At 41.3% G+C, this 21,119-nt stretch overlaps 1 protein-coding gene across 2 annotated transcripts in view; it reads left to right on the plus strand.

Annotated features, from left to right (window-relative positions):
- The window catches only part of LOC309687047 (calpain-9), a 31,596-nt gene that overhangs the window by 7,142 nt on the left and 3,335 nt on the right, over positions 1-21,119 (plus strand). Inside the window, exons 3-16 of one of the 2 annotated variants that reach the window (XM_082501711.1) lie at positions 342-460; positions 556-689; positions 3,006-3,177; positions 3,317-3,388; positions 3,569-3,660; positions 4,168-4,242; positions 4,539-4,693; positions 6,703-6,860; positions 7,757-7,965; positions 8,319-8,364; positions 10,366-10,440; positions 10,558-10,615; positions 11,779-11,843; positions 12,875-12,943. In XM_082501711.1, coding sequence (XP_082357837.1) covers positions 342-460; positions 556-689; positions 3,006-3,177; positions 3,317-3,388; positions 3,569-3,660; positions 4,168-4,242; positions 4,539-4,693; positions 6,703-6,860; positions 7,757-7,965; positions 8,319-8,364; positions 10,366-10,440; positions 10,558-10,615; positions 11,779-11,843; positions 12,875-12,943 — 1,499 coding nt within the window. Of the gene's footprint in view, positions 1-341; positions 461-555; positions 690-3,005; positions 3,178-3,316; positions 3,389-3,568; positions 3,661-4,167; positions 4,243-4,538; positions 4,694-6,702; positions 6,861-7,756; positions 7,966-8,318; positions 8,365-10,365; positions 10,441-10,554; positions 10,616-11,778; positions 11,844-12,874; positions 12,944-21,119 lie in introns of both variants that reach the window. The other variant, XM_082501710.1, reaches the window with a different exon arrangement.

Here is a 21,119-nt window from a genome sequence, read left to right on the forward strand (position 1 = left end):
AGCTGAGTGGCATCAAGGACAAAACAAATCGTATACAGTAGCTACATCAGATTGAGAACCTCAGGTCTTTTCTGTTCCTTCCACACAGGTGGGTCTGTGTCACACCCTGAAGACCAGGTTAAACATGTTCCTCCTTCCTCAAATACAACAGTGCAAACAGCTCTCTGTAGATGCTGTATGTCAGCGTTGAATAGCTGTTACACCCAGCACATAAAGGTTTAATGGAGACTGTAGGTGAAAGATGGTGCACAGCTTGAAGTGATTTAAAATGGAAAGAGGACCATCCAGCATTGTGCACTGAAGCTTTAAATGATGTCATGACCTACTTCATTCTTTTCCAGGTGACTGCTGGTTACTTTCGGCTATAGCGTCTCTCTCCATGAATCAATCGCTGCTCAAGAAGGTTGTGCCTCTGGGCCAGAGCTTCCAAGATGGATACAGTGGTTGCTTCACTTTCAGGGTACAAAAGCTCTGTTTAATATGCAGTTATCTTCTTCAAGTGAATTCTCAGCCCAAATCAGATGATATTCTCTCTCTCTTTCTCTCGCTGTGTAGTTCTGGCAGTACGGTCAGTGGGAGGAGGTACGGATCGATGACCTGCTGCCCACTGTGGACAACAATCTGATCTTCCTCAGCTCCCCAGAAAGACAAGAGTTCTGGAGCGCCCTGCTGGAGAAAGCCTACGCCAAGTGAGTCCCAGTCAGCCGCTGTCTAGGTGTTCATGTCTCACTGCACATTTCAGCCTCTCTGATAGACATTTGGTCTTCTTTTGCCTGTTACATAACCACAAATCCATATTCCATATCCATACGTTTCACCTAAACCCCTTAATTTTATCCAAAATTTTAGCATCATACTATGAATCTTTCCTGAATTCCAGGTCTTTCAAGTTCGAGTTTTCCCACCATTTCTGAGCCCTTCATAAGTATAGGAGATAATGACATGACAGCATGTGTTTTTCTGCTAATCACTGCTAGAAGATCAGCCTGGTGTCGTAATGTTAATAAAAAGGGAGAGCGTTCATATGCTGTAAGCTGCCACCTATCCCACACGGTGATATGACTAGGGATGGGTATTGATAAGATTTTCACGATTCCGATTCCATTTTCGATTCTGTTTAACGATTCGATTCTTTATCGATTCTCTTATCGATTCTTTTTAAAAAAGGAGAACACTAAAGTCGATTAGCTTGGAACTTTGTTTTATATCTTCTCTTTGAACAAGAAAGAAATTTAAGAGTAACATGGCCTTACAAACCCAACAGTGAGATCTTAAGAGATCCACAGCCTACGGCTCTTCAGTGGGTCACGGGGTCCCCAGGAAAAATAATTGTAAATGTAAAATAATAAAATAAATATTCTTCTGTAGCAATTACACATGAATATCCAGTAATGTCCCTGCCTACAATTAAACACATTCACTTACTGAAAATCATCTGCTGTGGCAAATGGGTTCAAGCCTTTGACCACAAACTGAGTCACTGCTCGGTGACATTCGTCTATCCTGGCCTGAAAGGAGACGCTACCAGTCGACTGCAGCGAGAACTGCCAGCATCTGAGCCTGACTCTGTCTGTCTCATCATGGTCACCTAAATGCACAGTAATGGCAGGTTTGTAATAAGGCAGATCGCGCTAACATAATATGCACTGTTAGTTGATTATTTACCTGCCGCATTAACGGGAGAGGACGTGCAAACGTTACCGCTGCTGCTGGGTTGAGATTCACGAGTCCGGAGCGGAATTAAAAACACGACATTCATTTAAGGTCATCACGTGTTTTGTGAGCACATGCTTTTGCATATTCGCAGTGTTTCCTCCCTTAAATGAAGTATCTACTTTGCAAGTATTGCAAGTTGCCCTGTTGTCATCCGTTCTCGTAAAGTATAACCAAACTTTTGAGCGTTTGAGCCACCGTGTTTCCTGCCAGGTAAATGACGCTCCGCAACATGGTGACGTCATTCGGGGCGGCTGGAATTGATAAGGGAATCGTTTGCAAAAATGGCAAACACTTCCAAGGAATTGAAACAGTGGGAACCGGTTCTCAACAAGAACCGGTTTTCGATACCCATCCCTAGATATGACGCTTGAAGAATCACCCAAACTATACTTTTTGAACGTCTTGATGCATTCTCAATCATCCAGGAAAGTAAATCTCCAAAAGCTGATTCTGTGGACGTAGCGTTTTGTGGGAGAAACGTTTCGTCACTCATCCAGGTGACTTCTTCAGTCTCAGCTGACTGCAAGTTTCCCCAAATCTTATAAACAGTGCATTTGCATAATGACTGAAACCAGCACACTGAAGGAACAATGGGCTGGGAGGTCAGTTTCTTAATCTTAATTATGCAAATTCTCATGACCATTGATCAACAACCACTGATCAATGGCCATGAGTCCCATTCACAGAGAGTTGGGGAATGGCTGCAATCACAGGTACGCTACGTCCAGATGAACAGAATCAACTTTTGGAGATATACTTTTTGAAGTTTTCTCCAGTGAATTATCAGATACAATGATACAGATACTGATGCTGAAAACTGAATTTAGAGGAAATAAAAAATATGTTGTTTTTTTTACATAGTGCCATGCGGAGTGAACATTTTCCAGATTTTGTTGCATTTATATGGAAAAAAATAAATATGACTATATAGCAGCAAGAGAAATGATAGAACAAATAAACATGTAAACATGCTGAAATGGGTAAATAGTAACTAACATCCAGTGTCTGTGTTTTAAAAGATTCTAAATTTCAGCGTCTGTTCCTACTCAGAGTATTGTGGATAATTTGAGCATCTGTTCTTCACACTTTAAGAACAAGTAGTTGATAAGTGAGTGAAAAAGTGGGCATAACAATGATAAGGATAATAATAATATCTCAAACATTAAATGTCCCATTGTTCAAACCTTTCCTGGGCAGATTTGTTAGTCAGAGTTCAGTTAGAAAGACAAATTCAGGAGATCTTTAGAAAACCGTTCAGAAAACCTCTGATATTTCCCTTTCTGTCTCAGGTTGAAGGGTGGCTACCGAGCTCTGGACATGGGCTTCCCTCATGAGGCCATGGTGGATATGACGGGCGGGGTGACAGAGGTTTTACAGGTGGCCTCACTTCCCAGAGACTTGCCGACCTTCCTCAGACACCTGCTGGTCAGAGGAGCACTCATCAACTGTGCCAACTGCCAGGTACAGTAAGGACCTGTGAGGGATGATTTAGATCTGAACCTGCTGGGAAACACAGAGGCGTTCCTGCACTCATTTATGAGTCATATTGTTTGTTTTCCTTCTGTCCTCACTGTGGTTGGTTGGCTTTTCCCCCCTCCAGGGTCCTCTGGAGCACAGGAATGAACTGGGAATCATGTTTAGACATGCCTACGCTCTGACTGCAGTGGATAAGGTAACTGTCACTGAACACGCCCAAGAAATGTTCATAAGTCCTAATTACACATAAATACAGATGTGAATCTCAAAAGCAGGACAAATTAAATGCAGTGTTTCTGTATCTTAAGTAGAAATCTAAATGACTCACAGCTGCTCTTCACTGCACTCTCACCTGATTTGCCTCCTCTCCTGCCAGGTGAGGACGACACTCGGCACTGAATATCTGGTGCGAATCCTCAACCCTTGGGGCAACACAGAGTGGGAGGGGCCCTGGAGTGACTTCAAAGGGTATGAAGATCATCCAATGAGCAGTGCTGAATAAAACTTACTCTAAATTTAAATCCTTTCAGTCAACTCAAAAATGGCATCAGAAGAAGTAGCTGGTAATGCATAGGAGGAAGTGAGGGGAGTGAATGGGCTAATCGCAGTAATCGTGGGCCATCGTGCAGAGCACAGATCACAGTTTCTTGTGGTTCGTGGTTTTTATTACTGTTGTCTAAAGTCAAATGTGAGATTAAAATTGAGTGTCTTGTGAAAAAAAAGACACTGAACAAAGGGAAGTACAAAATCACAGAAAATAACATAACAACATCATAAGGCTGTGAGAAAATTGGAAAAAATAGTTTAATAATCTTAAAATAATTGATGCGTTTGCACTGATCTCATAGCTCAATTTACTGCCTCTTTAATCTGAATCCATGAGGTCACATACAAACCAAATGTCACCTTACTAACTCCCCTTCTTGAGTACATACTTCACACATTTACAGCACGTTTACAAACCTGTGTTTGCAGTCAAGAGTGGAAAACGGTGAGCATCGAGGAGCAGAAACGACTCGGCAGAGTCAGACAGGAGGACGGAGAGTTCTGGTGAGTTTATCGTAATGTCATACCAGCGACTGTCACACAACTTTTATGGGGCCCCCTGTGGCTGTTCCTGCTCATTACAGGGTAGATACTCAGCAGGGATGAATGAAACGGTGACAACGATGATTAAAACGACACCAATATTTCCAAACAGAGCAGATGAGATGATTGCAGTCAAGAAACCAAATGTGTCTTTGTTTTTGAACTTGGATGTGCCAATGCTATTCAAACACATTAAGTATTTACAGACGAAGGAAATCTGTTTGGCCATTCGCTCTGTTCCTCTCTCTCTCTGTCAGGATGTCGGTGTCGGACTTCCGACAGAACTTCGAGGTGATGGAGGTCTGTCACCTGACGGAGGCTCTCAGTGAATCAGGCATGTTGCCTTTGAGCTGCATTATGCATCATGGCAACTGGGCGCCGAATATCACAGCAGGAGGCTCTCCTCAAGGAGGTAAGACGGGTGATGACGTGTGTCAAATGTTTTGTGCCTCACTCTTAACTCTGAACCGCACAAGCCCAGCAGCTGGTTTTAAAACTGGAGATAAAGCTGGGATATTTAAAACTAGACAGAAGTCCACCTCAACTGTCACAACTGAATTTAAGAGTAGGGGCCAATCAGGCGAACAGTTAGTTTCATGTGTTAATTAGTCACTATTAGCCTTAATCTTTGCGCTTGCTGGCAGTGATCAGAGAGTCTTTAAAAGAGCCACGCCTGAACAGGGACTTGAACCCTGGACCCTCAGATTAAAAGTCTGATGCTCTACCGACTGAGCTATCCAGGCTCTGAAGGTTGTGTAGTGCACTCTGATTTTAGCATCAAATATGACGAAAAATACAAGAACAATGTTTTAATATTTCTTGCAGCCGACACAAAGGAATAGGAATACAGTCTCTCCTGAGAGTCAATTTTAACTGATGCTCACCAGGGAAAGACCAAAACTTTAGCGCCTCCTGCTGCCTGTGGACAGATTCCTCAGGCATCTTCCAGAAATGGTCACACTCTTTTCTGCACAATTTTTCAGTAGGTGCAGTTTTTTTTCTTGTTGTCTAGAAAATACAATACTAGTCCAAAGTTTTAGAACACCCCAATTTTTCCAGTTATCTATTGTAATTCAAGTTGTTCAAGCCCAACGAATAGCTTGAAATGGCACAAAGGTAAGTGGTGAACTGCCAGAGGTTTAAAAAAGGTAAGGTTACCCAAAACTAAAAAAAGGAATTTCAGAATTATACAAAAAGGGCTTTTTGTATAAACCACATACCATAGTATTATACAGAATAAGACAAAGAGACTTGCCTGGGCCATGAAACACCGCTGTGAGAGGCACCCTGAACCAAAACGGCTACCACAGCATTCTGCAGCGCCATGCAGTACCCTCTGGTATGCGCCTAGTTGGTCAGGGGTTCATCCTACAGCGGGATAATGACCCAAAACATAATCCAAGCTATGCCAGAACTACTTGAAAACACGGAGTGTCCAGCACAGTCCTCCATACTTAAACCTCATCGAGCTGGTTTGGGATGAACTGGACAGAAGAGTGAAAGCAAAGCAACCTACAAGGTCCACATTTATGGGAACTTCTGCAACAAACAGATTGATTTCTATTGTAGAAAGAAAGCTACGGGTGTGTTCAGCTGTTATATCTGGTGGCTACTTAAAGGTTAGAATACATTTTGGTCTATGAATTGATTCCATGATTTCTTTTTGAACTCCAATTGCTTATTTGTACTATGCTTTCATTTCAGAGTGCAATCAGACATTAAACGGCATAATTGCTGGAAAAATCGGGGTGTTCTCAAACTTTTGACCGGCAGTGTATTTCGCTCCAGTCTCGAGCATAAATTATCAAGACGTAAGAAGTGAAGCACCTTTGTAACTGTGAACAATGAGAGTTAAACCTGAAGTTTCCCCTCTAATCCCTCTGTGCAGCACAGGTCTCTGACACGCCTGTCTGTCTGTTCCCAGATGCAGTTTTTTTTTTCTTTAATTTTATGTGACAGTCTTTGTTTCACTTGTACATTATGTAATATATTACATTTGACGTGCAGCACTCAGAAATAATCCTTGTGCTTTTGTTTGAGATCTCTGACTGTATAATGTTTATGAAGGATTCTGTAACTCAACAAGCTGAGACGAGCTTATTTGTACAGTCTTTAATAACAGAGCTGCAGTTTTACAGGTAGACCAAGTTTTGATATCAGACACTGCCAGGTAAACAGTTAGGAATATAGCCACACAGATCACACGCATGGAGTCTGGTTTTGGGTAACTGGGCTTCCCGTGATCCTGTTCTAGGTCTGTTAGCTTCTGTTTAAAGATCTTTGGACAGAGGACCAATAAATTGCACATTTGGAGGCAGTTAAATCAGGTCCAGCTTGGAACATGAAAAAAATGAATTATGAAAAGAAATGTTAAAAGTTACACACGATAGGAAAACTAACAGTGTGTTTGTGTGTGTGCAGGTTGGTTCTATCAGAACCCCCAGTTCTACTTTGTTCTGTCAAAGGCGGACCAAAACCCCGACAGCGCTCAGAAGACCTGCTCCTTCGTTTTGGCTCTGATGCAGAAACACCAGAGACGAAGAGGCATTAGTCTAGCCATCGGCCTTCACGTATACCCGGTATAGTCACGCACACGGGGTCTGGTGTTTAAATGAAAGGCATAAACGTGATAAAAGTCCTGCCCAATGGCTCTTCTCTCTTTGGACTGACTTCCTGAATAGCGCAGTAGTTGCTATTATTTTTATTCCTATATGAAGGTATTATTGCGATATTTAGTTCAGCTTGGAAGCTGCTATTTCACAGAGCAGAAAGTGAACATGGACGGTTTTATTAGATAGTTTTATTCCTCTGAAATTTCAATCGATGTGCTGTTTATTCATATTAAGGTGCTTCTTTGGAGAATGATTACAGACTGCGAGGCTGTCAGACTGACTATATTTGAAATGTCATCGGTATGAAGGCGCAAGCAGATATTTTGAGGAAATGTCTCTTGCTTAGTTTATGGCCATATGTTGGAAAGCAGGTCTTTCTTGTCAGGAGCCTGGATAGCTCAGTCGGTAGAGCATCAGACTTTTAATCTGAGGGTCCAGGGTTCAAGTCCCTGTTCAGGCGATGTTGCTTTTAATCTGTTATAACACTGTCAAAGGGCCTGTTGTACCAATGGATTTACTGAGTTTATCTGAAGATGGTTGAACAGAAAAGATATCAAACAGCTAACTAAGCAAACACTTAACTCCTGGGTCATATGTAGCTAAAAACAAAAGTTGGAAACGTTCACCTGAAGAAGTTAAGGGACCCAGTGATCAGTAGTTTATATCAAAACGTGTTACCAAGGTGACTGCTAGGTGTTGAGACTTGCCCCTAAAAGGACGTCAATAAAAGCTGAACATATTTGGTTAAACTGTTTAGATCAGATAGCGTCTGAAAAGCTGTTAAAGTCTTTCTAAACTGTACTTGAAGCAGTAACTGTGGATGAGGAAGGGCTGGTGTAAATGAGTGTGTGCTGTCTCTCCAGGCCCATCCTAAGAATACGTACCTGTCCCGTGAGGACCTGAGCGTGCTCCGCCCAGTCCTCCACAGCCCCCAGTATGTCGCACGGCGGGAGGTTGTTCTTCGTGGCTCGCTCCCACCGGGTTGCTACATCATCATCCCCTCCACCGCCGAGCCTAATCAGCAGGGAGCCTTCCTCCTGCGGGTGCTGGCGGAGCAGGGCAACAATGCCACGTGAGTCATGGAGTTCTGTTGCCGTCTTGTTGTTGTGTAAAACCGGATGTGGAGAGCGAGGGGCGGACCAGACTGTGAAAGCATTCATGAACGGCCTGTGATCGACAAGTCGTTAGCAAATGAGCACACCCTGAATAATGCTCTTTTCTGAAACACAGAATGAATTTACAAATTTAACTTCATTTTATATGAAATTTCTTTAAATGTATTTTTACTGTGGTCACACAGGAAGGGAGCTGGGAGGTGTTTTCCCATCGTTAGTCCTTTTGAATGAAAGTCACCAGAATAAAAAGCAGGTTTAAAGGGAAGCTGACTTCTCTATATTTTTTTGATTGTTTTGGTTTTTGTTACAGACCAGCTCGAAAACCATCAACAGAAGACATCACATCAGTAACAGAGGTAAACCAATCAGCAGTTAATTTAATAGACTCAAACCAGTGCGAGCTGCAGATGTGAACTCTGATGGGAGTGTGTCTGTAGAGCCTTTAATATTTTGGAAGCTAAATTTAAGGTTTCTCTTTAGAAAAACTTTTATCCAGATTATTAGATTAAAGATTATGAAACAGAGGAGCACATAATTGCATTACTTGGAATAAGCAAAAAATAAAAATAAAGAAAAGAAAATATTTGTATTAAATGTCTTAAAAATGTTTGAATAAATCCATCTAGAAGTAACTTAGCAGCTGTCTGGTTGTGCATTTTGAAGCCTACCCAAATGTGGAGAGTGCAGAAGCTTTTTTTGGTGCTCATTAGGACAACAAATGCTCCTACAGTGCATTACATAGGTCCTCTGTCAGTTAGGCTTCAACTTCAGGCGCTGCTTTTTGTTATAGTGGACTGAAAATGACTGCGTTAAGTGCAGAAAACCTGCACATTTGTCTTAAAGCTAGTCCGCCTGAACAGGGACTTGAACCCTGGACCCTCAGATTAAAAGTCTGATGCTCTACCGACTGAGCTATCCAGGCCCTGCCTGAACTCAGAACTATGTGAATATTCACAAGTGGTGAATACGCTGGACTGATAATGAAATGTAACGAAATGCTGACGGTTTCTAAAAGACTGTCTAATCTAGGGTTTTGTCAACTTTCTCACCGACGGCACGTACACAGACACGCCGTCGGGGCTGAAAGCCGACAGCTCACAGATTTGGAAGCTGCAGGTTTTGTCTCTCTCCAACCAAAATTCACAGAACCAGCAGCAAATGAAGATCCAGACTATCCTTCATGTTTGAAAAACATCGTCATGAATTCCCTTAGTTTTGCGGTTTTGCTTCCACCGTGATAAAATAACACTTCATGCACATTATTCTGCATTATTTGCTTGCTTATTACGCACCAGCTTATCGTCGTGTACACCGCAGTTGGTCATTGTTTGTTTTTTTTGTTCTTTTTGTTTTGTTTGTTTGTTTGTTTTTCCAAAAATGACTTCTGACAAGAAAGCCTCATTTCTGCTGTTTAATACCAAAGAAATGTAAACTTTTTAAAATGATGCCAATTTGCAAAACTTGTAGCTGCATCTGTAATCAAACCTCTGTAACTTTGCAGCATCAGGTAATGTTCAGATGTTGATTCATGGTTTTCTTCAGTTTTTGATCTACTGCAGAATATTTTTAAGGTTAGCTGCTATAAAAAACCAGGCCAGGAAAATCTCCTTCATGTTTTCCAGTTTTATTCTCAGTTATTTTGACATAAAAGCATCTGCTGTGATGCTCACACATCTGATGAAGTCTAACAAGTGTCAGTACTGATAAATTATCAGAATTATAATATTTCTGACTGTCTGAGTCAAAATTGAATCGAATCGGGACCTTGTGAATCGGAATCGAATTGATTATAGAAATCATTGACGAGACCCGTTCCCAGTGAGTGTCGAGCCAGATGGCATTAGCTTCCACTTTGAACCACATCATATGCTTTTTGCAGACAAGGTGGTTCTGTTGGCTTGCTCAGGTAGCGGCCTTCAGCTGGCACTGGAACAGCTGAGCTTGAAGCGGTAGGAATGAGAATAAGCGCCTCAAAATCTGAGGCCTCAGATTTCAGCTGGAAAAGGGAAAGCGGAGGAAATGGAGTATCTCCGGATCTTGTTTACGAGAGAGGGGAGTGGGGAGCAAGAGATTGACAGACGGAGTTGGCCAAACCTGAGCTAGAGATTAGAGTTTTAAAACACACATCGCCTGAACAGGGACTTGAACCCTGGACCCTCAGATTAAAAGTCTGATGCTCTACCAACTGAGCTATCCAGGCTCTCCTTCCAGCTGCCTGACAGCTGTTTGACGTTTCTGTGGTCTTGTAGTGGCCAGGTGAAGATTTTTGATCTAATAAAAGTATTGACAACTTACGAGGATGGAAATAAATAATGAGATATGCAGCGTGTTCATTTACTCTGTGTTTCTCCCGCCAGCTTTCATTTCCTCACCAAGCTGCCCTCCCTTCACCTCAGGCCATCAGACAGTTATTTCAGAAACACTGCAACAAGGTGAGATTGAAGCACACAGCTGCCTGTTCTTGCCCTGCCATTACTGGTTGATATAAGAGGTTTTAACAGAAGTAGTGAAACACTGACCCCTTTATGTCTTTTTTGTGTCATAAGAAGGGATTTTGCAAACCACTGCACCTCTACAAACTTCTGACTGAGGCCATTCAGGGTGGAGGTCAGTAATCCTGCTGTTCATCCTGCTTGTTCAGTCATATCTCTTTCAGCAGACGATTGTTTCAAAACTTCAGTCATCTGAACTCCGTCCAAAAAAGAAAAGTAAATAACCTCAAAAAGCTAGCATTATGCTAACTAGCCTCCAGGTTAGGTGATGCTGCTACTGAACTCCAACAGGTGCTGGTAAAAGCATAGACTGGATGTAAAAGATGGACATAGACTATTTTATTTTTAGTGGGGTGACCTGGTTGAGGGTGTAACATTGAGCATTACACCCTGATATAAAGCCCGTGGCTATTTAGAAATGATGGTGGCTCAGGAGCTGAGGAAGTCAGAGTTGGTCTGTGTACGCCCCACAACACGCAGAGCTTCTGCCAAAAACAAAGTTTTGGGTGATTTTTGCATTTTGCAGAACTGCTGCATGTCTACTTTAGAGTTTTCTCACCTACAGAGCCCCACACCCACCACTACTGAACTGCCTGTTTAGGGTTCATTAACATAACAACATCAGCATTCACACCAATGATTGGAGCGAGACTTGGCTGCGTCTACACTAATCCGGATAAATTTGAAAATGGTGTTTTCGTCTAAAAATGCTCCACACTATCGTTTTCAATGGTTTCTGAACAGCTGTTCATCCACACTGAAACGACTGAAAACGCTTACGTTCCTGTACTGCGCATGCGTGAAACGTAAGATGGTTTGACCTGCGTGATTTCCATCTGCTGTTTATTTACTTTTCCGTCGCGGCAAAATGTTGAGGAGAAGCACCGAGTTTTTTAAATGGACTAACAATGAGGTGGTCGTTGCTGCGAGTAACACAAAAGTAGCAAAGTTGCAAAAGCGAGTGAGAATCAAGAATGTGAAGAAATCTGGAGCATGTACAGACTGATATTAATCTTTAAGAGAGCTGTCAGCGTTTTCAAATGTATCCATTTTGGAGAGCGTTTTCAAAAAGCTCAAGTTTTCCTTGACCAAAAACGCCGTCTCAGTTTTCAATTTTCTCAGTTTGCGTTTTCAAACGAAGACGTATTAGTGTGGACATGGCCTTAAACATCTGTTGGTATTTACGGTGAAGAAAAACACCCAGCCTCACACACTGCTTTGGCCTTTTTACATCAGGTCTGTATGTCTGTGTTAAAATGTTCCCTCTGCTGTGTTCAGTGCTGGCAGGAAGCGAGAAGTACTTGGCTTTGGAGCAGTGCAAGAGCCTGGTGGTCCTCATGGATGTATCCTTAAAAAACACACAAGAGTGTGACACAGGCAGACGACCTGCGTGATGAGAGTGTTTGCAGTACTCGGTAATATGTCATAACCACAGCATGCAGTTTTTCTCTTTGTGAACATTTCCAAACAATTCTAAATTAGTTTTCCTAGTTAAAAAGAGCATAAACCATTTACAATTGGCAGGTAAAAGCAAAAGAAAGAGGGGGAGAGGTGGAGATGTGTTTTTTTCCCTGCCCCATTAAAATAACTCAGCTGTCTGAGCACTGCAACAAGAGACTTTTGATCAAATGAAAATGTTTTTGATTCTAAAAACAGCTTTTTTATCACAAAAAGCCTTCCTCCTGTTGGAGTATCATGAGCTGGTTTTACACTTCAGCTCTAATAATATGCAGTTATTTATGTTAGGACACCAGCTAGTTTTTATATAGTGAAGTTAATTGACATTAACTACAGCTGGTAGTGATTGAGCACCTTGATTTAAGAGAGCCACACCTGAACAGGGACTTGAACCCTGGACCCTCAGATTAAAAGTCTGATGCTCTACCAACTGAGCTATCCAGGCTCTAATGATCCTTTCACATGTGTGTTATAGGCAAGGAGCCGTGAGACCCCAGTAAAACGTCTGGTGTGCATAACTGAAAGTAAGAGCTTTAGATAATGTGTAGAGAGCCACAGCTTTTAGTCACACTCACAGCCAAACCTGTAGAAAAGGATTTTAAAAGAAAATTTGTTTAAAGTTTATCATGTAATCAAAAATTTGTATAAGAAAACTACAGATGAATGAATGACTGTGAGAGCTGCAGGTAATGTCGAGCATTAATATAAGACCAAGATCGTCACAATTTCCCCCCAAAAAAATTGTTTTTGTGCGCAGAAGTCTAATCTGTGATGAATCCAAAGTCGTTTGCTGATAAATTCGTACCCTTCACACATCTGTTACCGGCAGACTCTCAGCAGCCTGTCAGCTCGGTGTCCTCCGAGGCCTGTCGGGATATTTCTGGGTTAATTTCTTTGACCTGAGAATTTTCTCCAGAGCCAAGGCATCGCTCAGCTAAACTGGCCCGAGTTCCAGAGTCTTTGGGACAAGATCAGGAGGTGGACGGTAAGATCATCACCAGCAACATCAACAACACTGCTAACATTGTGGTGGTAGCAGAAGCTGAATGCAACTGGCGATCTCACTCCTTACACGAACTCTCAATTTTTAAGTCTTGTTAAACTCCTCTTTTCAGGAGAGACCAAAATAAATGCAAGAACGTGTCTGAACTAGAGCCACAGAACACGTTTTCATTGGTTCTGTGTGAATTACACTTTAAAAAATATATAAGTGCATAGAAAAATGCTGCAAAATGTATTTAATGAGTTTTTGAAAATGGTCCAAAAGGAACTTTGGGGAGAAAATAACTCATCATTAAGTAAAACCATCACAGCTGTTCACATTAAAACCAACAAATCTACACTTTTTTCTAGCTTCTAGTGTTTGTTATGCAAACTTCAAAATACATATCCATATTAAAATAATACAAATCACTGCAGAGCCCGTGCTGTAGTAGCTGACGTCCGCGCACTGTGTATCTGTAAATGTACAAATAATTGCAGTATTATCCATGTGCCAGACAATATACTGCATTTACTCCATATACTGTATTACTACCAAAGAGACGGTTGTGGAGGTCACCGTTGAGGCATAATCAGGCACATTTCTGCGACACCATATGTCCAGATATAGTCTAGAATACACTAAAAATAAACATTTAAAACATAAAAACGATTATAACAGACAAACTCAGTCTGGAAACCAACTAATTTGAAAGAAACCAATGCTGAAAATAAAATAACATCTGTAAAACTTTTCCAGCTCTGATTCTGTTGTGATGACATCAGGAAGCACTGTGATGCAATCTGAAGCCTATATTTGTTGCACCGGATAACACTGGACATATTTTACTCTCAGAAAACTGCCACAGAAACATAAAATGATTCAAGCAAAAAGGTGGACAAGTCCAACCAGCAGCATCAAGTTATGTGACACAAAATGTGCCCCACGCCTTCCAGGGTGGGATTACTAAAAGGGAAAGTGTATGTTTGTGCGAATGCAGAGTAGACCATGGATGCTCGCTGCTGTCGCAGTTTTTTTTTTCCAACAATATCTTTATTGCGTTTCAAAATTACATACAGAAATTGGAGTACTTCCACAGCAAAGGAAACATCCAGGGCAGCTAAATTATTGTATAACAGTCAATCGCCCTCCCTTGCAAATCAGACACTTATAAGATGTTAGAGAGCAACAGTTAAGTGGAAGTACAAACTATATCACCTGTAAATAATAACTTAGTCAAACAAAGGAAAAGGAAAACACAACCCCCCCCCCCCCCCAAAAAAAAAAAAAAAAAAAAAATTAATTTTATATATATATATATATATATATATATATATATATATAAAATAATAAGCTTCTCTATTTCCAAGGGTTGCTCAACATCAACTCGGTTACACTATTGTGCATGGTTCAAAGTTACAAACTCAAATGTACAATTCACACAGCATTAAAGATCAAGTATAAAAGAGATTAATTTAGGAAACTGCAGAGGACCACCAACATTTACACCCCATCTGCCCCATCCACCATACTGCCAAGATCCATATTTCCCATATATTGCATAAAGGGACCCCAGATGTTTTGAAAAAGTGGTAGTTTCCCCTTGATAATGTAAGTAATTTTTTCCATAGGTAAAGTTGTGGACAATTCCTTAATCCAGTTAATGTATTTTGGTTTACTGGTCTTCCTCCATGAGAGTGCTATGACTCTTTTTGCCAGCAGTAGACATAAGTCCAGGGCGGTAATTACCTTTCTAGACATAAGATGTCCATCAGGATATAACCCTAAAATAAAAAGTTTAGGGTCAAGAGCTAGTTGTGTACCCAATATAATATCCAGAGCTTGTTTAATCTCTTTCCAAAACCGTTGTACTTTATTGCATTCCCAGACACAGCGGAAAAACGTCCCTTTCTCCTCTCCACACCTGAAACACAAGTCTGGGATATCACCATTATACTTATTAAGCTTTTCTGGAGTCACATACGTCCTCATTAGCCAATTATATTGCAATACTTTGAGACGAGTATTGGTAGTTTGTGTTTGTGCTTCAGCACATGCCTCCTCCCAGTCTTCGGAGGATAAGTCCTCCTGTAAATCTTCCCTCCAGGCATTAAGTTTTCCTAAAGAAGATTCAGGGGAACCCTCTACTAACATATTATATAATTTGGAGATTATTCCCTTTCCAAAGCAATCTCTTTTCATTTCTGTTTCCAAAGTGGAAAACGGAGGGATTGACAAACACTGATTTTGAGATGATCTAATAAAGTTTCTCACTTGTAGATATTTAAATCGATGTTTGCATGGGATATCATACTTGGAAATCAACTCCTCAAATGACATCAAAATCTCACCCTCTGATCCCACGAGATCCCCTATTGTCTTTAAGCCTTTGTCAGCCCACTTCCTAAAACCAGGGTCTGCTCTGCCTGGAGGGAAAAATTGATTACCCCATATTGGGCTAAAGCGTGCGAAAGAGGTGGGTTCACCCAGGTATTTTTTAACCTGATACCAGATCATAATCATATTTCTGACTATAGGATTTTTTGTCTTTTTTTTCAACATTTTGACTTTTGCTGAGTATAGGTACTGGGGAAGGGGAAGAGGTACTGAACTGTTTTCCATATTTGTCCAAGGCGGGGGGGATTTATCTGTAAAATAATACATCATAGTCCTCAATTGGGCTGCCCAATAGTACCAAAGTGGATTGGGACATTTGAGGCCTCCTCTTTCATACGGTAAGTACAAGAGTGATAAACGGAGCCTTGGTCGTCTATCATTCCACAAAAAACGTACAAAAATTGTCTTCAGGTGTGAAAATAAGTTAGCAGGGGGTGACAATGGGATGTTCTGGAACAGGTACAAAAGTTTGGGCATTATGTTTAATTTAAGAACATTAATTCTCGCTATAAGTGACAAGGGCAAGGGCTTCCATCTATCTAGGGATGAGGTGATTGAGTCTACCATAGGGGTGTAGTTAGCTCCAACAATGTCTCTCAAACATGGCACTATCTTAATCCCCAGATAGGTAAAACAGTCTACCATTTTGAATTGGAAAGCATTTCCAGCACCCTCTCTCTCTCTTCTGAGTTAAGTATCATTAATGAAGATTTTTCTTTGTTCACTTTATATCCTGATATCCGTCCAAATATGTGTAGTAGATCCAACAAGGCTGGGATAGACTCCTTCAGCTTTTCCAAGAAAAGAATAACATCATCTGCAAATAAAGCAATTCTGTGTTCCTGTTGGTTTACTGATAGACCAGTTATGCTCTTATGGGACCGCACCGCAATGGCAAACGGTTCGATTGCTAAAATAAACAATAAAGGGGACAAAGGGCACCCTTGCCTACAGCCCCGTTTAATTTCAAACGGTTTAGATATAATTCCATTTGTCAGTATTTCAGCATATGGCTCATTATATAAAAGTCTAATCCACCGACAGAAATTATCCCCACAGCCAAATCTTTTTAATATTTCAAATAAATAGGGCCACTCAACTCTATCAAAGGCCTTTTCGGCATCTAATGATAGTAGAGCAGTGTCCGGTTTTCCCTCCTGACTATGAAGAATATCCAACACTCTTCTCACATTATGAAATCCCTGTCTACCCGCAATAAACCCATTCTGATCACAGGTAATTAGATCAGGTAAAAATCTCTCCAGTCTTCGAGCCAAAATTTTGCAAAGTATCTTTAGATCCACATTAAGAAGACTTATTGGTCTTAGGTTACCACATTTATTGCACGGTTTACCAGGTTTGGGCAATAAAGTTATCAGGGCTCCTCTTAATGAGACCGGAAGGATTCCCTTTTCAAATGAATCCGAAAACATGTCAAAAAGAGGGGACAGCAGTTTAGTTTTAAATACCCTATAAATTTCTGTCGGCAGCCCATCTGGGCCTGGGGCTTTACCTGTTTTCAAATGGTCTATTGCTATAGATATCTCCTCCTTTGTTATAGGTGTATCAAGATCTGCGCTCATTAGTCCTGAAATGCTGGGCAACTGAAGGGTATCTAAGAAGAGATCTTGCTCTTGTCCCATGTGTGTTATGTCTGAGTTATATAATTTTTCAAAAAAAACCTTAAAAGTTTCATTAATTCCTAGAGGGTCAACAATAACCTGTCCATCACTGTTTTCAACTGAGGCAATGTTTTTCTCATTCTGTAATTGACGGAGGCGCCAGGCTAATAATTTCCCGGGCTTTTCCCCTTGATCATAGAATGTCTGTTTAAGACGCAAAAGATGTGAGGCTGCCTTAGAAGCAGAAAGTTCATTATACTGTGTTCTTAGTAACAGAAGCTTTTGATGGACTCTTGGACAAAAACTTTGAAAATATTCTCCCTCAAGCATCTCAATCTCTGCCTCCAACTTTTTTGTTTTCTGATAAGTTTGCTTTGCTCTATAACTTGTGAAGCTAATAATCTGACCCCTTATGTAGGCCTTAAAAGCTTCCCATCTTGAGCAGGGTGATGTTTCATCCCTATTAGTATCAAAAAAAATGTTTATTTGGTTATCTATGAAAGATATAAATTCTGAGTCTAGGAGCCACTTTTGTTTAAATCTCCACCTAGGGGGATCTCTCTTCAGTCTCAAATCTTCATATATTAACGAGTTTGGCGAATGGTCAGATATTAAAATATTATCATAGCGACAGTCCTTTATTTTATAACTCAAATTGGCAGAAACTAAAAAGTAATCAATACGCGAGTATGATTTATGTGTATGTGAATAGCAGGAGTATTTTAAGACCTTAGGGTTCATATCCCTCCAAATATCCCTCAGATCAAGTTCTTTCATAAAATGTTGAATAGTTTGCCTACTTTTAGGATGAGAGAGATCAATACCTGAGCTCCTATCCAATTCTGGGTTCAACGTACAATTAAAATCCCCTGCTATAATAAGGCTACCAGACAGACATGATACTGTAAGAAAAAGATTATGAAAAAACTTTGGGTCGTCAGTGTTTGGAGCATAGATATTTATCAGGATTATTTTTTCCGTAATAAGTGTGCCCTGTAAAATAACATATCTCCCAGCCTTGTCTTTAATAACCCTTGTCACCTGAAATGGTATAGATTTGTGGATCAAGATCATAACACCTCTTGCCTGAGAAGTGAAGGGCGCAGAATATATACTGCCTTGCCACCTCCTCCTAATCTTCGCCTCTTGACTAGACAACAGGTGCGTTTCCTGTAGCAGCATGATATCAGAGTGCATAGAGTTCAGCCTAGACATTACTTGTTTTACCTTCTCCAGTTTTTGTAGTCCTCTGCAGTTCCAAGAAGAAATTTTAATTCTTATCCCACCAGACATAACATATAACACTGAATGAGCTTCCCAACACATTTGAAATATTAAAGGACAGAGAAACAAATAATACCTGAATGTCAAAAACTACATCCATAACCATGAATACTGAATATGCCCCTTTAACTTGAACTTGGGCACCCATTTCCCTCCCCCTATACATATTGGCACCTGTCTAACAGCTAAAGGTTGTTCCACCCAAAAGTGAGGATCAACCGACTGTGCCTGAACACTTTTCCCTTACCCCACCCCGCTATGCAAACAAAAAACTCGTTATTGAATACGATAAGAAAATCAGGGTACTAATAATGGCTGTGAGCCTCTGGACCAATAAACAAATAAATATAACAAACTGGCCTTTCTCTTTCTCCCTCTCACTTCTTTTTAAACTTAAAGCTCAGTAATCACCCCTCCATGCCAACACACTGTAGTATGACCATGATTACATCATCTCACCCCGGTCCACTTTCTGACCTCAGAGCCTTCACAAAGTTCTCCGCTTCACCTGGCAGGTTAAAGATGCGGGACTGTCCGTTGTGTGTCACTATCAGTCGCGCAGGAGGAATCATGCCGTACCGGATACCCATGGAGCGAAGCTGTTGTCTCACGGCGTCAAACTCTTTCTGTTTTTTGTGCACTCCGGTCGCTAGGTCCTCATAAAATCTCACCGGGCGATTCTTGAAAAGAATCTGTCCCTTTGCCCTGGCAGCTCTTATCACGGTCATTTTATCCTTGTAATTTAGAAACTTCATGATCATAGTCCTTGGTGCAGCGGTATTTGACATATTCTTCTGGCCGACCCGATGCGCTCTCTCCAGCGTCAGAGTGGTTTGTAGCGGCGCCAAGTTCAGAGCCTCCGGTAGCCAGTTTTCCAAGAAAGCGCACGCGTCTTCTCCTTCTGCGTCCTCGGGCAGGTTAACAAGTCTCAAGTTAGATTGTCGCGATCTGGTCTCCAGATCCAGCACTTTGTCCTCGAGGTTTTTGTTGTTATTTTCAAGAGTCCGTATCTTTGCTTCCAAGGTGGTAATGCTATCTTCTGCTGCAGATATCCGGGCCTCCGCCTCGTTGACCCGCTTGGCTAGGGTTGCCAACCGTCCCTTAAAATACGGAATCGTCCCGTATTTCGAAACAAAAGTACACGTCCTGTATTGAGCTAATAAGGGACGCACTTTGTCCCGTAATACAGTGAGAATCAAAAGTAGTCTATAAATGTTTATGGAATTAACGCTTTGTTTGAAAACATAATTCCCAGCCCCTCTCCTGCTTTGTGACCAATGAGCTGACAGCACACTTATGACAATTCGAGTATGACAATTCAGATTACCGCTCATCTCATTGGTCGCTTGCGGAGAAAATACCGGAAGACAACAGATGACCACAACAAGAAGCATGGCCAACAGGGGAACAAACGCCGACTCTGCGGTGCAAGTCTCGGATGACAGTACACCTAAAGCTGGGCAGACACTGTGCGATTTTTTCAGTCACGTTATTCAGCTCCTGCTCAAACTGCACGATTGACTCGCAGGGGTTAGAAGTTCGTATGTCACGATGTACTCTCACACTATACCGCCCGATGCTCTGATGCGACCTGAGTGCTCACACTGTGCCTCCATAACATGAAGGTTATAACAGAAAATCTGTCGCTCGCTCTCTCTCTCTCTCTGTCTCTCACTCACACAGACACACCACCACCATCAACTTTGCTAAATTGCTAATGAAAAACATGATCAGGCAGCTGTGATTGAGCAGCAGTGTAAATCCAACTATTTTAACGGTTGTTGTGGTCGTGATAATTTTGTGATGCCACATCGAAAAGGCTCGGATGAGCTTTCCAAAGTTCTACAAGTTGTGCCTCCATCGCTTGTGTCCAGATCACACGCTGCACAGCCGTGCTGCTCCATCTTTTTCACCGACGTTTACGTTTGCGCGTGAGCAGTGTGAGCGCCTGTGGTGACACCCTCACGAGCGATTGATGATCGGGAGCTGGTCGTGAGGTGTTAATCACTTCTCGTTACCCCACGTATACTACACGATGCACGATGAAGGCCAAAACCGTCGCACGACTCAAAAATCGTCTCAAAATGGGCCAAAAATCGCACAGTGTGAGCCCAGCGTTAGAGCAGCAATGTTTGTTCCCCTCAGAGAAAGGGAAGAATGGGAAAAGGAAAACACCTGGCTGGAAAAAGTTAATATGGGCATGTGCAGTGAATATCAGCGCTATGTGGCCAGAAGTGTGATAATATAATTTATTTTGTGTAATAAACAACTGCAAGGATAGATGATTACAACAAATTGATGACTAATACATAAAAGTAATACATAGATGAATAATGATGATGAGTTAAGATGCGTAATCATGGGAACAAGCGGGTTTACAAACAGGAGCAGCTGATTAGAAAAGCTGAAATAATACCTCAACTGAAGCCAATTGTACTAAATGCACTAAATGTGCACTGTTACAAGAATATTTTTCTTTCTATTGTTTTCTATTATTTTAAGTTAAGCAGGACAGAGTGCTTTTAAAGAAAGATTTACTTATATTCTCAAAAGTTAAGCATGACAGGCTTCTGTTTAAGAAAGAGACCTGTTTTACTGTGTTAATGTTGTCATTTTGAGCTAAAAATAAATGGCTAAATGATCATTTGTTTCACATGTGTTCATATCACAAAGAATAGAATATGCATCTACTTAAATCAACTTCAAGTCAAATGGTTAAAAAAATAATTTCACACACAAAAAAAGAGCTAGAAAATTCACCACACTGGGAAGGGTGAAGACAACTGGGTCGCCCGGCCCTGGCCACGAGGTGTCCCTTATTTATTTTTCAGGGAGTTGGCAACCCTACGCTTGGCACACTCATTAACATCCTTCCT

The sequence above is a fragment of the Aulonocara stuartgranti genome, assembly GCF_965226115.1.
Source record: "Aulonocara stuartgranti genome assembly, chromosome: 14".
NCBI classification, from domain to species: Eukaryota; Metazoa; Chordata; class Actinopteri; order Cichliformes; family Cichlidae; genus Aulonocara; species Aulonocara stuartgranti.